Below are 16,350 nucleotides of genomic sequence, written 5' to 3' on the forward strand. Positions count from 1 at the left end.
AAGTTGTGTTTTTATTAAATCTTCGGTGTCTGCTGATGCACCTACAATAATAGCAAAATTCAAGGGGAAAAATGAATTTTCTTTATGTTTCTTTGTGCTGAGGTTTCCAGATACAGTGGAAGTTTGCGGAGAAATGTTGTATCACAAAGTGGCTAAGTGTGTGGTTAGACTGCATGGGTTCAGATATTGGGTAAACCACTGACTACTAGGGTACAGGGGCACAATAATAGCGAGGGTTGGGGGAGGGTGGGAGGAGAGTTCATTTCAGCGCCTACATGCTGCCTACACAGTGCAGGCAATCAGTTAAGCCTGGCTACTGTGTTATTTATAACTAGCGGGCAACATTTTATGTAAACGATTAATTGGTACTTATGAAGAATTTAGGTGTGAGAAGAGTTCTGACTTACGAAGCCTTTGTAAAGTGTCTGTGTAACTAAAGAAAAACTGTCCAAACTACTCTGTTGGCTCATCAGGGAATCAGAGCTGTCCTGGCTGAGAGTTACGAGCGTATTCACCGAAGTAACTTGGTCGGGATGGGGGTGATCCCCCTCGAGTATCTCCCCGGGGAGAATGCAGACACCCTAGGACTCACAGGGCGGGAACGATACACTATCAGCATTCCAGAAACCCTCAAACCACGAATGAAAGTCCAGGTCAAGGTAAGTCGGCACCTTTCCATGCCAGGCCCAGCTCAAAGGCCCTGTGTTCATCATCAATCTTGTTAGAAGGAAATCAGTGGGATTTGGAAGGAAAAATAAATCCCTCAGTAGACGTGCTTTAGACTTAGGAGATCTACTAGCACCTTTCTGACCTGCCAGCACAGTGATGCCACACTATGTCGGTTTATTATTTATTCTGTTTACTCATAGAGTTATCAGTTCCATCCTTCTTCCCAAACCTGCCAGCCCCACTGTCTCCTGTTCCTCCCAATCTCAGCCCAGAGAACGGTGATGAAAGCTCAGCCATAGGGCATTTTCACATTACCTTAAAAACATCTTTTTAGGGGCTTCCCTGGTGGCGCAGTGGTTGAGAGTCCGCCTGCCGATGCAGGGCACAAGGGTTCGTGCCCTGGGCTGGGAAGATCCCACATGCCGCGGAGCGTCTGGGCCTGTGAGCCATGGCCGCTGAGCCTGTGCTCCGCAACAGGAGAGGCCACAACAGTGAGAGGCCCGCATACCGCAAAAAAAAACAAAACAAAAAAAAACACCTTTTTAGGGCTTCCCTGGGGGCGCAGTCGTTGAGAGTCCGCCTGCCGATGCAGGGCACAAGGGTTCGTGCCCTGGGCTGGGAAGATCCCACATGCCGCGGAGCGTCTGGGCCTGTGAGCCATGGCCGCTGAGCCTGTGCTCCGCAAGGGGAGAGGCCACGACAGTGAGAGGCCCGCATACCACAAAAAAACAAAACAAAAAAAAAACACCTTTTTAGGGCTTCCCTGGTGGCGCAGTCGTTGAGAGTCCGCCTGCCTATGCTACGGGACGTGGGTTCACGCCCCAGTCCAGGAAGATCCCACATGCCGCGAAGCGGCTGGGCCCGTGAGCCATGGCCGCTGAGCCTGCGCGTCTGGAGCCTGTGCTCCGCAAGGGGAGAGGCCACGACAGTGAGAGGCCCGCATACCACAAAAAAACAAACCAAAAAAAAAACACCTTTTTAGGGCTTCCCTGGGGGCGCAGTCGTTGAGAGTCCGCCTGCCTATGCTACGGGACGTGGGTTCACGCGCCAGTCCAGGAAGATCCCACATGCCGCGAAGCGGCTGGGCCCGTGAGCCATGGCCGCTGAGCCTGCGCGTCCAGAGCCTGTGCTCCTCAACGGGAGAGGCCCGCGGCCCCCAAAAAAAAAAAAAAAAAAAATATCCCAAACGCCACTACTAGCTACTGCCCTAAGAGGCTATTTCTAATTCTCAGGTGTCTCTCACTTCCATCACTTATTCTCTGCAGTGCTTGCTTTACCGTGTAGATCAGTACACTGGGGATCTTGTTAAATAAAATGCAACTTACTGCTCAGCAGGTCTGGGCTGGGGCCAGCGTGCGCCTGTCCCCGGCACTGCCGGAGTGTGGACCACACTTGGAGGGGTAGCCTGAGGGCAGGATGCCTCTGGAAAGGGCTGGCTCGCTTCCTCCCTCAGCGATTCTTCTCTGCTTCTTCGTCCTCCCAGCTGGATACTGGCAAGACCTTCCAGGCTGTCATGAGGTTTGATACCGACGTGGAGCTCACTTATTTCCACAACGGGGGCATCCTCAACTACATGATTCGCAAGATGGCCAAGTAGGCCCTGGTTTCCTCGGAGATGGGCATCCTGGCCGCAGCGGGGAGGAAGCGCAGTGCCTACAGCCCGCAGGCCCTGGCATGGCAGTCTCTCCACCCCAGCCTTTCCCCTCCCCTCTTCTCCCCTCCACGCAGGGGCGCTTCCAGCCCAGGGTGCCCTAAGGTTCCGGTGCCCATCCTCTGCACACAAAATCAGCAGTCTCTACATGCTCTATTTTTGTTAATCTTTTTATCTTTTTCTAGAATTTGGAAGCTTAGAATGGTGGGATTGTCAGTTGTGCCAGGAAGGGAGAGCTGAGCCCTTTACAGTTACTGATCACAGAATATGTTGATTTTTCACTCTTAGCCTGTACTGTTCAGCTGAACACAAATGTCTCCTGCCCGATTTTTGGTTCCTCTGTTACCCTCTGCTCAATGAAACCTTTCCCTTGAGAGTCCTTTGCCTCTGCATACTGTCCCAAAGTTAACTGACAAGGCAGAGAAGAACTTTTTCACACTTCAAATCCTAGCCGTGACTGTGATCCCCTCGCCCCGCCTTTTCCTCCAGAGTGAATGATCCAGACACCTCGTGGATGGCTCAGAGGTTGAAATTTTTTGATTATGTACCTTTTGATAGATCAACACTGAAGAAATATGGAGGTTTCTTTTACTATATTCAAACATTTTCCCCAGAAAATGTTTCATGTATCGAGAGAACTTTAGATGTGGTTTTGGAGAGAGATGCAGAACATTTCTAATTTGAATACGATTAAATCTATTTTCAAGGAAAACTTTTTGACTTTGACACTGAATTCTGCTGTGTGTGTGTGCCCCTCGTTTTGGGATATGTAGAGCAGAGCAGATCTCAGACTGCAGGATCCTGAAGCCTGGATGACCTTCGAGTTCTCCTCTTTTTGTAACCACGTCAGTAATATGCAGGTTAAATGGCTGTGTTGAACCTCATTTGGGAGCAAACAAGAAGGTGGCAATAGCCTGGTAGCAGTAGCAATCATGTAGTCCGGTGAACGGATCATAATTTTTTTATTTTCATCTAGGTTATCTGCTCATTTTCATCACTGAAGTCATTTCAGGGCACATGTCTTAAGCTACTCCAGCTGCCATAATGAAATATCATAGGCTGAGTGACTCAAACATCAAAAATTTATTTTCTCACAGTTCTGGCGTCTAGAAGTCCAAGATTGAGGTTCCAGCAAATTCATTTTCTGGTGAGAGCTCTCTCTCTTCCTGGCTTACAGCCAGCTACCTTCTCACTGTGTCCTCACATGGCCTTCCCTTAGTGCGTATGCACGGAGAGAAAGCACGAATGAATGAGCTCGCTGGTGTCTTCGTCTTACAAGGGCCCTACTCTCGTGACCTTTTTTAACCTTAATTACTTCCCTAGAGGTTCCATCTCCAGAGTCACAGTGTCCAGGAGGGCTTCGACATATGAATTTTGGGGGACAACATTCAGTCCATAACAGGGCACCTTAACAGCTTACAAATTAATCTTCTTGTAATGAATTTTAAGTCTCAACTTTAGCACTCAGGGTTTGTGTGCTGGTCAGTAGAACACCTAGGATCAAATCCTGTCTCCACCTCTTCCCAGATGACGGACAAGGCAGGTTATTGAGCGTCCTTGCCTCTGACGTCCTGGGATCTAGCTTCTGTTAATGAATAAAAATTACAAACAGAACCCTGTTGCACAAGAAAAGGCTGTGACCCTCAAATTAAGAGAAGTCCTAGGATAAAAACACTAAGAAGGGCTGAGAAAACAGACGTCCACCCCTCAGCCCTCCGTTGCAGAGCGTGGGAGCAGCCTGGTTCCCCACAATCAGTGCTTATGAGGAAACAGATTCCTGCAGCTATGACTTCTGGAATGGGGTCCCTTCACTTCTGGACTCCCCTCCTCTACCTCCAAACACACTATCTTGTTCATTGATAAAATGTCTCAGCCAGTGTCCCATCCTTGCTCTCCACAAGGCTTAACAAATAGACCCCTTTTACCTGGTTTCTCAAGAAGGCACTGGGCTGCTTACTCTCCGGATTAGAAGTGTGCTGCTCTATGCTAGACCCAGCCCCTCCTTCCTCTCTATGGGGTTCCCATCTCCTTTGTTCTTAGTTTTCTAAATCCATTCCTGCCTGTTCCTTCCTAGGGAAACAAGCGCTCCTTGGTGTGCACAGTGAGTTCACTGACCAACTTTTTTAATGCAGCAAATAAGCACATGTGTCTCTGGCTATGGGACAGCCTTCGTGTAAGTGGAGAATAATCTAGGAGAAGGATATATTAGTCACGACTCTTAGTTGTAGTGTTAGAAGCACAATTCAAACTGCCTAAAGCAAAAAAAAAAAAAAAAAAATTTGGCTCAAAGAACTTGAAGAACACGGGTGGCCATGGCGGCAGGTTTGATCGGATCTATGACTCAAACAGGTTCCTTCCCTATCGTTTCCCCTCTCGCCCTTCATTTGTGACGGCCTCTTTCTGGGGCGGGCCGTGTGCGGGGGGATATGGCCACTGGCAACTCTGGGGTCACAGTTAATAATTTGTGGTTGTAGAGATCTGTCTCCCAGTATTCCCTAGGCTAAACATACTGGAAGTTTGCTAGTCACCTAAATGAAGAACCTTATTTTTGACACAGTTGGCCTTTCAGGGTTGAGTTAGGACAGTGTGGCGCACCCTGCAGGTTATGAGGAGCAACGGAGAGCTGCTTCTGAAAAACAGGAGCCAAGGTTCTACTGGCTACCTTCTTTGGAAGTCGTTAAATGTCATGACCACAAACAGAATTTAACATCCAAGTAGTTTTTGTTCACCCAGACAGCCTAATCATTGTGCACAAAGATTATAGAATTACAGCTGATTATTTTTAACAGGTTTAATAATTTGCATCCCCAAAACTGAGATCTACTTTTTAAATACAGATTTGTTGGGTGGAATTTAGTTTTATTACATAGTATAATAAAACAGAGTTACTGGTATGATCCTGAAATTAATACTCCAGTTTGGTTCTGGTTGTCTAGTCAGCATCAGGGCTGAGTATCTGCTACTGTGCTTCTACAGGATGTTAACAACGTCCCATGAATAAAAGGGGCCCAGGGTCGGGGTATCTGGGAACCACTGGGTTAAATGGGCCTTATTACCGCAGAATTGACATAAGGACACACAATGGCAGTGTGTACTGGAAATCACTCATTTGAGGGGAGAGGGGGCAGCAGACAATACAGAATCCTATCTGCCCACAGAACTGCTTTCTTCAGAGCATCTCACAGCACTTGGGTTTCAAACGACACACTTGAGGAAACACTGACCTGATGGCTTGTTTTTAAATTCAAATAATAATGTCAGTTTTAAGGGTGGGAATCAGTTTACTGGCCTTGTGACACAATCAGGCATTTGACTGAAGGTGACTTTTCAGGTGAAAATATCACAAGGTGAGCACTGGTGGGGATCACAGAGTTAACAAGATCGAGTGGTTGTTATCAGATTTTATCAGAACCACCTGAGGAACTTCAAAACGCTAGACACACCCTGGCAGGATGTTCTAAGGGGGCTGGGCATGTGCCATGAAAAAGACTCCCCAGTTGGTTCTGAAATGCAGCCTTTGACCTAGAAATCCAACGACCAGCATTTGGACATCAGTTAAGAGTGTGCAATTCTTAAAACCCTACCTACTGGTTTCTTTCATTCAATAAATATTAACCAAATGCTTACTCTGTTCCATGCTCTATGCCTGCAATGGCTTGACTCCAGGCTAAAGTCAAACAAGGAAATTATTTTTCTTGTTTCAGCTTTAGACTGCATTCTTCTGTTGGCTGTACTATTCACCTTCATCCAAATTGAATTATTTAGATACTTGCAAGAACTCTTCTCAAATAGATTTCCAGTGGACGTTGTATACATCCTATTGGAGTCCTTAAATAGCAGCATCCAAAAAGGGCACTCACATATACAAAGAGATACTTGTTAGATTGGGATTATAAGAAATATATATTTGGTCTTTGTCCCTAGTTTCTGGCACAGAGCTCCTAAAACCCTTGGAATTTCGTGATACGAGCAACAAAGGTGTCTCTTGTTATGTTAACGAGTGACTCTTGGACCACCCCGAAGGATGGGGGCTGGTTACCGGAAAAACAACCACGTGATTAGAGGGTTAGACCTTTCAGTCCCATCCCCTGACCTCAGGGGAGGGGAGAGGGGCTGGAGGTTGAATAAATTACCAATGGCCAATGATTTAATCAATCAAGCTTACGTAATGAAACCTCCATTAAACCCAAAGGACAAGGTTCAAAGAGCTTCCAGTTTTGTGAACACGTAGAGATTCAGAGAAGACACAGAAACTCTGAGCCCCTTCCCCAAACCTTCCATCTGGCTGCTCCTGAGTTACTTCCTTTTATAATAAACCGATGATCTAGTAAGTAAAAGGTTTCTCTGAGTTCTGTGAGCCTCTCTAGCAAATTAAACCCACAGAGGAGGTTGCTGTAACCTCTCATCTGTATTCAATTGGTCAGAGGCACAGGTAATAACAATTTGGCTTCTGAAGTAGGGAAGAGGTGGGGCAGTTTTGTAGGACTGAGCTCTTAACTTGTAGGGATCTGACGCCATCTCCAGGCAGATACTGGCAGAATTGAGTTGAATGGTAGGACACCCCGTTGGTGAATTGGTTGGTGGTGTGGGAACAAAGCCCATATTAAAATTGGTGACCAGAACGTTAATACTCTAATAAAATATAAATGGAAAATGAATAAAAATTAGCAAGCAAGTTGGCTTAAATAACCCATTTTATTGTGTCTTACTAAGAATACTATTAATAACCCTTATCAAACAACTACTATGTATATCAAATACTTTATGTTATTTCAGTTAAAAACTCTCTACTAACTCTTACAGGTATGTATTATCCTTGTTTCACAGATGAAGAAAATTAAGCCTAGGAGAAGTTATGTAACTGGCAAGTTCTCTGACTCTCATCAGATCAAAAGGAGGAAGAGGTGGCTGCAGCAGGTCACCCCACTGATCTCCAGGACTGATCTGGGGGTCTGGATGGCCTCCTGGACACCAGTAAGCCTTCAGATATAAGTGCTATCTGAAAAGAGTTATGCGACCCCTTCTGCTGAGCATATTAACGTTTTATGATGTTTGGAGGTTTGTTAAAGCCATTGATGGTCCTAGTGAATTACAAACAACTAATCTGAATCTGTTTTAAGAAGATGCTTAAATTACTATAGAGGCTATCCTGAGCGGAACATAAAATACCTTGGCCTGGATGGAGACAGTAAAACTCAGGTAGTTGTCTCCATGTCTGGAAAACCCCAAACTAAGCTCTGGAGCATCAGCCTTGTTAAATGACACAGGAATGCCATTTGGATATGTATTCTAAGTTTTTAAATAGAAAGGACAGCCAAATTAAACTGCCTCCTCAGTATCATCCAAGGGACCTACCTGAGAACAGAGTCCGAATGTTGACCATCAACTATTACTGGAAAATGGCTTGAAATGACCATTCGAAGGGAACAATGGCACAGGTTAAGAAAACAAATTAATCGGTCAAGATGTACAGTAAACCAAAAGAACAGAAATCAACTTCTCAATGAGTACTGTATTATTTAAATGCCCCCATTACTAAAAATTGTCCACTGTAGAATTTTAAGATCAGATGCCACACATAGAGAACACATGTGTATGTGACTATTATGCCTATGTATGTGTATATATATATTGAACCTTTGGACTTACCAACGTGTAAAGGATCAGCAAAAAGGAGCCAATAGAAAAGACCGGGGTAGAGTTAGAAGCGCTAGTGGCCAAGAGGGAGTTCCAAGAAAGGAGTATTCAACAGGGCCAAAAGCAGCAAAGAGGTCAAACAGAGGGAAGGACTAAGACGTGCCCAGTGGATTGGGCCACCAGAGTCTCTGGTGACCTTGACAAAAACAATTTCAGTAGATTATTAAGGGCAAAAGCCAGTTTACAGTAGGTTAAGGAAAGAAAGGGAAGCATGGAAAACCTTTCAACATTCCATTCACTCATTCATTTATCTCAATGTGCACTGAGTGGCTAGCGGTGACACTGGCAGTGAGTTCTGAAGGGAAGAATGGCAATAAGTTAAGCCTTTTTCATTTTTCCCAAGCTCTACTGACCTACAAAGTGATTCACTGAGTGCTGTGATTCATTCACTCGTGTTTTACGTAAGTGATACAGTACAAACTGCTGAAAACAACAGAAGTTAAGTGATATATACTCAGTACAGTACAAGCCTTAGGGAAAATATCCTGACAGTGGTACAAGTGATCTGTGATTCACCCACTGGTCTAATTTCTTCCTCACTCAAGGTCACCCATTCCCTGCAGACTGAGGTCCTGAGCTCAAGTGGACATTTCTGCAGCATCAAATGGGATCTTCTCAAAATGAAAGTCCTTCCACTTTGCATACCGTGTCTGAGCTCCAGTTGCAACATCTTCCACCACAAAACTTTCAGTCTTTATAACTGGAATCTCAAATACCTTATACTTCACATGGATTCCCCAGTCATAGCTGCAGTCCTCCCTGGCACAGAAGATCTTTGCTCTCTTCTCAAAACTCCCAAAGCTCTTTGGTCTGGGGTGTAACTTACTCACAAAATGCTCCCTGAAAGCAACTCCAACCATAGTGAAATGGCATTCCTACGGATGAATGGATCGAGTAGCATACAAAACAGAACGTTAGAACCAGAACATAATTGTGATTTAAAAAAAAGAAAACTCCACAATAATCAGAGATGATGAGAAGGCGGGATCCCAATTCTTTTACAGATGGAGTAAGAAGGAAATGTGGATTTGCCTCAAGGCCAGAGTAGAATCCACGCAGCCTGACCACCAGTGACACAGGTGGAGGTTAGGGTGGAGGTGGAGGTGCAAGTGAGGGGGCAGGGGACACCTCATGAAGAGGAGGACTAAGAAGTTTCCAGGCAACCTGGCTCCCCAAAATAGATACTCCTTATTAATTCAGAGACAAAGGGGTATTTATTGAAGATCTGTGAAGCCTGAGTTCACCAGTGGCCCTGACAGGAAGAATCCAAAGGATACAGAGAACAACAACAAAGGGTCAATGTGTATCTGAAGAGGCTCAGGGACTAATGTGTCCACTGGCCCCGCCCCCAGTCAACGTTAGAATAAACTGAACAAACACCACAGTGCACAGAACAAACCCAGATCCTACATATCCAGTCCCTCGGGAAAACATAGTCTAAAAGGGCCATTTCAACAGAAGATCACCCAAATTGGAGCTGAAAGGACCTTCCTTTTACTGCTAAAGAAAAAGACTCAGAAAGGTATGGGAACTTGCCAGTATTACCCCTAATACGCTTCTTGCTCCAATGTTGGACTGATTAAAGACTCAGCTTTCTGAAGACTAAACAGAACCCTAAAGTAATAACTCCTCATCTGACCTGGCCCAGGCCCTCCACTCTCCCCAATCGGCAGCAATAGTTACAGCCAATTTTTGTCTTTGGAGATTTTTCTAACCCTTATCTAAGAGTTTTAGAAAGCTAACCTGCAGATGTCATGTTTTTAAAATAAGGAGATTTTGCTTCCATTGTAAAAGTGATCCATATCCCCAGAAGAAAGTTTAGAAAACACAAAATAGTAGAAAGAGAAAAAATCATGGTGTCTCACTGCAAAGTATTAATACATTTTAGTATACTTCCTCTAGCCTTTTTTGTACAAACGTAAGTGTTTTTTTTGGTGGTGGTGATGGTGGTATTGCTGCTATTATTTTGCACTGCTATGATCATAGCATATTTACTACTTTCTATCCTCATTAATTTTCCCACTGTACCATTAGTTTGTAAGAAGTTTTTCATTATACTATATAAGCTTCCTAATCACTTTGTTTAATAAACTTTATTTTCGAGTAATTTCAGATTTACACTGAACTACAGGTTTTACCCCTTTTTCTAATAATATCCTTCATCTGTTCTAGGATCTAATCCAGGATACCATGGTGCATTTAGCATAACCATTATTTGTAATGGCTACGTAATATATAATTAAGTAGCTGTGCAGCAATTTTTAAGCTATTTCTTTATTGTTGAACATCAAGGGTTTCTTTTAAACTTTTTAGCCTTTTAAAAATACATGGACCATGGCCATGATAACAACAGAATAAAAGTATTCTTACTATAAATATCTCACTGATAGATAATAAGCTTTAATGAGTGCTAAAAAATGACCCAGTGCTATTTGTTAAAAAGACTGCCTATCTCCATCACTCTTATATCAGCTGTATAACATGCAAAGGTTTTGCACTTTCTGCAGAGCAGTTTTTTATTTTCCTTATCAAGCACAGGTTTTACTTTTCCTTGATTATCCCTGATGAATTTTTCATGAATCTGTATCTGGCAAACCTAGATGCAAAAAAACAAAACAAACAAACAAAAGAACCTCCTCAAATATGTAATTAGAGTATAACTAGGATATATATACACACACATATATATGTACATAATCATTCATTCTTATACAACTTCCATGAACATACAGTACCTGGCTTTGTTCATAAAAATCTCATAGGTAATTTTATTGATTCTCCTAATAGGAGAATTCTTTGTTAGTTAATGTTTAATTGTGGCCTCCAATTAGCCCTTTAATATCTTCATCAAAGATGCCCATAAAAGCACTAAAGATGTCCGTAAAATAGTGATGTGAACCATGCTTTCCACTTTAGTAGTTGGTAAAACTTTAAAAATCCTTCACAGGGACTTCCCTCGTGGCACAGTGGGTAAGAATCTGCCTGCAACGCAGGGGACATGGGTTCGATTCCTGGTCCGGGAAGATGCCACATGCAGTGGAGCAACTAAGCCCGTGTACCACAACTACTGAGCCCACGTGCCACAACTACTGAAGCCCGCACGCCTGAAGCCCGCACGCCTAGAGCCCACGCTCCACAACAAGAGAAGCCACCGCAATGAGAAGCCTGCGCACTGCAACAAAGAGTAGCCCCTGCTCGCCACAACTAGAGAAAGCCCATGCATAGCAGCGAAGACCCAACACAGCCAAAAATAAAATAAAATTAAATCTTTAAAAAAAAAATCCTTCACAAACAGACATATGATATGCATTAACTGTTTCAGGAATAATTACACCCACTCTCAAGGCATAAACCCACTGAATGGAACAGTAGGCAGAAGAATCCCTCACCACCTAAAATCTTTTTTCTCTCTTCCTTTCCAACCACAGAGAGTATTGTTGAATTACAGTAAAATTAAATGTCTGTATAGGATGACCATATTCTATCTCAAAATTTAGGCCTTGGCTAAGTACAACTAAGAAGCCTGGACATTATATATAAAATAACCATAAGATTCTGTAGGGTGAAGAGAGGAAGGCAGACCAGCTAGGAACCTTGGGACCCTAGAAACAACATGGTAGTGAGTTTCCTGGGTTTTCGTTTTGCCTCTTATATCCCAGACATGGAGCTGAAGAAGCTGGCAACCAGAACTGACTATGGGGACAGACAAAGAAATCTCAACAAAACCCTATCTCTCTAGCTACTGGTCAAAAGACCAGGACAGGGGCAGCCACCAGAACAGGGGCAGCCAGCAAGACAGAAAACTTTCAGACAACAGCTGTTCTACCAAACACCACAGGAAAAAACAGCAACAACGATAACAAAACAACAAAAAACCCTGAACCCTGAGGCTAAGCGTGGAACCTAGACTTCCACTCTGCAGGTCTGTTAACAAAGCACCTCAACACTCCCACCTGCTGGTGTCAGAGAAAGCCAGGATTTTCAGTCCTGCCAAATGGTAGCCCCCCTCACCTGTGGCGTCCATGGAGACCACACGAGGAGCCAGAACGCCCATCCCCACACAGCAGTAACAAGGAGCCTCCCCTTGCCGGTATCAACAGAGGCTGAGTAGGAAAGACTTCTACCTTTACCTGACAGTGATGAAACAATGTCCCCCATCTCCCCTGCCAGAATGATATCAGAAAGAAGCCAGCTGACACAGAAGGTTAAATAAGATCCCAAGTCTCATCATATAGTATGAAAATCTCTGGGTTTTGATTAAAAATCACTCTTCATAGCAGAAACCAGAAAGATCTCAAACTGAGTGAAAAAAAAAGACAACCAATTGATGCCAACATGGAGATGACAGAGATGTGAGAATATCTGACAAAGATTTTAAAGTAGCAATAATAAAAATGCTTCAATGGGTCATCATAAACACTCTTGAAACATGAACAAATATAGAGGCTCAACAAAGAAACGGAAGACATAAAGAAGAACAAAATGGAAATTTTAGAACTAAAAGATACAATAACCAAAATAAAAAACTTAGTGGATGGGCTCAACAGCAGAATGGAGAGGAAAAAGGAAAGAATCAGTGAACTGGAAGACAGAACAATAGAAATGACCCAATGCAAACAACAGAAAGAAAACAGACCAAAATCAATGAATAAATAAATAAATAAACAGAGACTCAGGGACCTTTAGGACCATTTTAAAATATCTAACATTTATGACACTAGGGTCCTGGAAGGAGAGGGGAAAAAGCAGAGCTTAAAAAGTACTGGAAGAAATAATGATGGAACATTACCCAAATTTAACATAATGTAACATAAACCTACAGATACAAGATGCTGGACAAATCCAAATAGGATAAACCCAAAGAAACCACACCAAGACACATTATAATTAAACTTCAGAAAACTAAAGACATAGGAAAGAATCTTGAAAGCAGCCAGAAAAAAACTGACACCTGACCTATAGGGGAAAAACAATCTGGATGACACCAGATTTCTCAGCAGACACTATGGGAGAGCAGAAGAAAGTGACACAGTATTTTTCAAATGCTGAATGAAAAACCTGTCAACGCAGACGCTTATATCCAGCAATATATCCTTCAAAAATGAAGAGGAAATCAAGACATTCTCAGATGAAGGGAAACTAAAAGAATTTGTTCACCAGTAGACCTTCCCTAAAAGAAGAGCAAAAGGAAGTTCTCTAAACGGAAGGACATGATAAAAGAAGAAAACTTGAAACATCATAAAGGAAGAAGGAACGTGGTGATTTCCACAGTATCAGCTGTAGAAGGATCCGCTCTGTCCCAGTGGTTTGTGGTGCTGCCTCTCTTTTATCAAGTGTTCCAGGTGGAACCAGATAGCCTAGGTGCAAATCCTGTTCCTACCACTTGGCAGCTGTGTGATTTGGGGCAAGTGCCTCAGTTTTCTCAATTATTATACAAAATGGGAATAGTAATAGCATTTACTTTGTGGGCTGTTGGGAGGTAAGATGAGTTAATAATTGCTCAGGGCTGCCTGGCGTAGCTTTAATGCTCCTTGTTGTTAGCCTCGGTCTGTTAGGCTAGTCTTTTGGTAAGAACCATGAAAATGTTAATGATGGTGATCTGTACTTTAGTATTGGGTAGGGCAATACCCATTCATGAGTTATTTTTTCAGAAATGTCATAGCTGTTTTCATTTATTTATTCTTCTGTATAAACTCAGGAACCATTTTACCAACTTAAAATATCATTTAGGGCTTCCCTGGTGGTGCAGTGGTTAAGAATACGCCTGCCAATGCAGCGGACACGGGTTTGAGCCCTGGTCCAGGAAGATCCCACATGCCGCGGAGCAACTAAGCCCATGCGCCACAACTACTGAGCCTGCGCTCTAAAGCCCGCGAGCCACAACTACTGAGCCCGCGTGCCACAACTACTGAAGTCCGCGCACCTAGAACCCATGCTCTGCAACAAGAGAAGCCACCGCAGTAAGAAGCCCGCGCACTGCAATGAAGAGTAGCCCCCACTTGCCGCAACTAGAGAAAGCCTGCGCGCAGCAACAAAGACCCAATGCAGCCAAGAAGAAATAAAGAAATAAATTTTTAAAAATCATTTATACTTTGATTATGGGTTATGATAAACCTATATGAGAATTTGCGGCAAATGCACATCTTTAAAATATTCAGTCATTCCATTCAAGAGCATGGCATTTCTTTTGTCTTAATCTACCTTCTATCTCTAAGTAAAATTTTTTTAGTTGTCCGTATTTACACTTCAAACATTTCTGGTTAGGCCAATAGATGTAGTAGTTAAACAGAGGGGCCCTGCCAGCTCCACCCCTAACTAGCTGTGTGGTCTACTGACACTGAAAACTTCCATGCCTCAGTTTCCCTCCTGGAGCATGACATAATAAGAGGCTCTACCACATGGAACTCTGTGAGGCCCGTTGATATAAATAAATAAGCATTTGCAGGGCTTGGTGGAGAGCCCATGTTCTGCATGTATGAGTCACAGTTATTGTTGTCACTGTGAATGGAAATGTCCCACCCCCGTATATCTTGTATTGGTTACTGATCATCCATAGAGAATCCATTGATCTCTAAAGCACTTCAAATTCAAATAAAATTTGATTTATATTTAAAAATTTAGGCCTGGAATATAGGTTAGGAAAACAATCAAAATATGATTTTCTGTCCCCCAACTCCCCACCCCATCCCACTTGAAATTATCGTCATTGTTTTTGTAAGAATAAAGGATGCTTAATGCTTCCTATTTTCAATTCAAGTTTTCACTGCCATAAAACTGTTGCATTATGTATATTTAATCCCGTTATTTCCTTTGGGTAAATTTCTAGAAGTGAAATTACTGGGTTACATGATATACATTTCCCTATGAGCAATTTTAATTTCTTTTTCTCAGACACGGTTCTGATCACTACCTAATGCAGGCTCACGGTGGGGGGGATTTGATAGGAAAGAGGGTAAAAATATAAACTTGCCCTTTGGGCATCCAATTAAAAAAATTCACTTATATCTAATGATATTCAATTATATACTAAAATTCATTAAATATTAATAACCTCAAATATTTTAAATGTCACTGAAGGCAATAAATATAAATCCTAATAAATTAAAACTAACTATTACTGCTATAATGAAAACTAAGTAAAACTCAGTAACTGGATAAAGAGGTTCAACCAAAGTCACAAATTAAGTCTAGAGCACACTGCTTCCCCATTGCCCACCTGTGGTTGAGAAGCAGCCTAACTCCCTGCACTGAGGTGGAAAGAGCAAAACTATGAAACCCCGATTGCGTGCAGTCATGGGTACACATCACGTTGGAAGTTATTCCGTCAAATTGAACTTTCAACCCATAACTTATTCTCTACTCATAAGAAAGGAAAGTAGGTTTCCTCATTTTGATTTCAAATGACCCTCCACAACTAGAACTGTGAAAAATATCCTTTATACTTTATTCCTCCAGAATGAAATACTACCAGATCCTGAAGCTTCCATCATAGAAATAAGTTCTTGGATGATTCTGGGCTCTCTACATGTTCAGGTGGCTGGAGAGTAACCAGAGATTCCCCAAGGCCCACAGTGCTCTGGTGAAGGTCAGCCACACGTAGACAATGGACAATGCAGCTGTGGGTGCAGAGAAGAAAGTGTACAGTCTCCCACCCCCCTACCCAGGGATTACCCTAGAGACCTCTGAACTGGTTCCCTCTCTTCTGCAGAGTTTCTTTGATATGAAGGGCCCAGGTGCTCAGATCCAATGCCCAACCCTTAACAAAACACCACAGAAAGGGGGCTTACCCCAAGAACCATAATTCCTTTTAGTTTTAAGAGCATAAGGTTTTCCCTAACTTATTATACACTTCTCCTAAGGCTTTGAAAGCAAGGTCTTCTTCTTTCAACAGAGCAGTGGAGGCTGGTCACCAGGATAGGACAGGGACGACACCAAGACTCTGAGCTCCCAGCTGCCATGGCATTGCCAGCTGCCAATGACTCGTGGCCGCACTTGTGCTGAGCCCTTGCTGATTCTTTACCACCTCTGCCCATTTTTGATCTGTGGGTGTTAGGGGAATCCCAAATGCTATTAAATAGCCTAATTCAACAGATATTTAAACCATTTTCTCCTCACCCCACTCTATGGCCAGGTGTGCTGCCTACAAAAGAATGTCTATGTGTTTGTTCCAGCCTCCGTCTGCCTCAAGACTTTTACTCTATTGCTTCTGCCACATGTGAGTGTAAGCACCTTGTTACTCAGTGGGGGAGATAAAGAATTATGCCAAAGCTAACATGGTTTTAAAGCCTTTATTAGCAGTGTCCCTGTATTCTACAAAATGGAGACGTGGCTCA

At 43.1% G+C, this 16,350-nt stretch overlaps 1 protein-coding gene across 2 annotated transcripts in view; it reads left to right on the plus strand.

Moving 5' to 3' along the window:
• Nucleotides 1–7,816, plus strand: part of ACO1 (aconitase 1) — a 65,085-nt gene extending 57,269 nt beyond the window's left edge. Inside the window, exons 20-21 of one of the 2 annotated variants that reach the window (XM_024753801.1) lie at nucleotides 474–659; nucleotides 7,148–7,816. In XM_024753801.1, coding sequence (XP_024609569.1) covers nucleotides 474–659; nucleotides 7,148–7,312 — 351 coding nt within the window. In that variant the 3' untranslated portion in view covers nucleotides 7,313–7,816. Of the gene's footprint in view, nucleotides 1–473; nucleotides 660–2,152; nucleotides 3,033–7,147 lie in introns of those variants that run through there. The other variant, XM_024753802.1, reaches the window with a different exon arrangement.
• The last annotated feature ends 8,534 nt before the right edge of the window (nucleotides 7,817–16,350 follow it).

Source organism: Neophocaena asiaeorientalis, unplaced genomic scaffold (genome assembly GCF_003031525.2).
Source record: "Neophocaena asiaeorientalis asiaeorientalis breed wild unplaced genomic scaffold, Neophocaena_asiaeorientalis_V1.1 scaffold220, whole genome shotgun sequence".
NCBI lineage: Eukaryota > Metazoa > Chordata > Mammalia > Artiodactyla > Phocoenidae > Neophocaena > Neophocaena asiaeorientalis.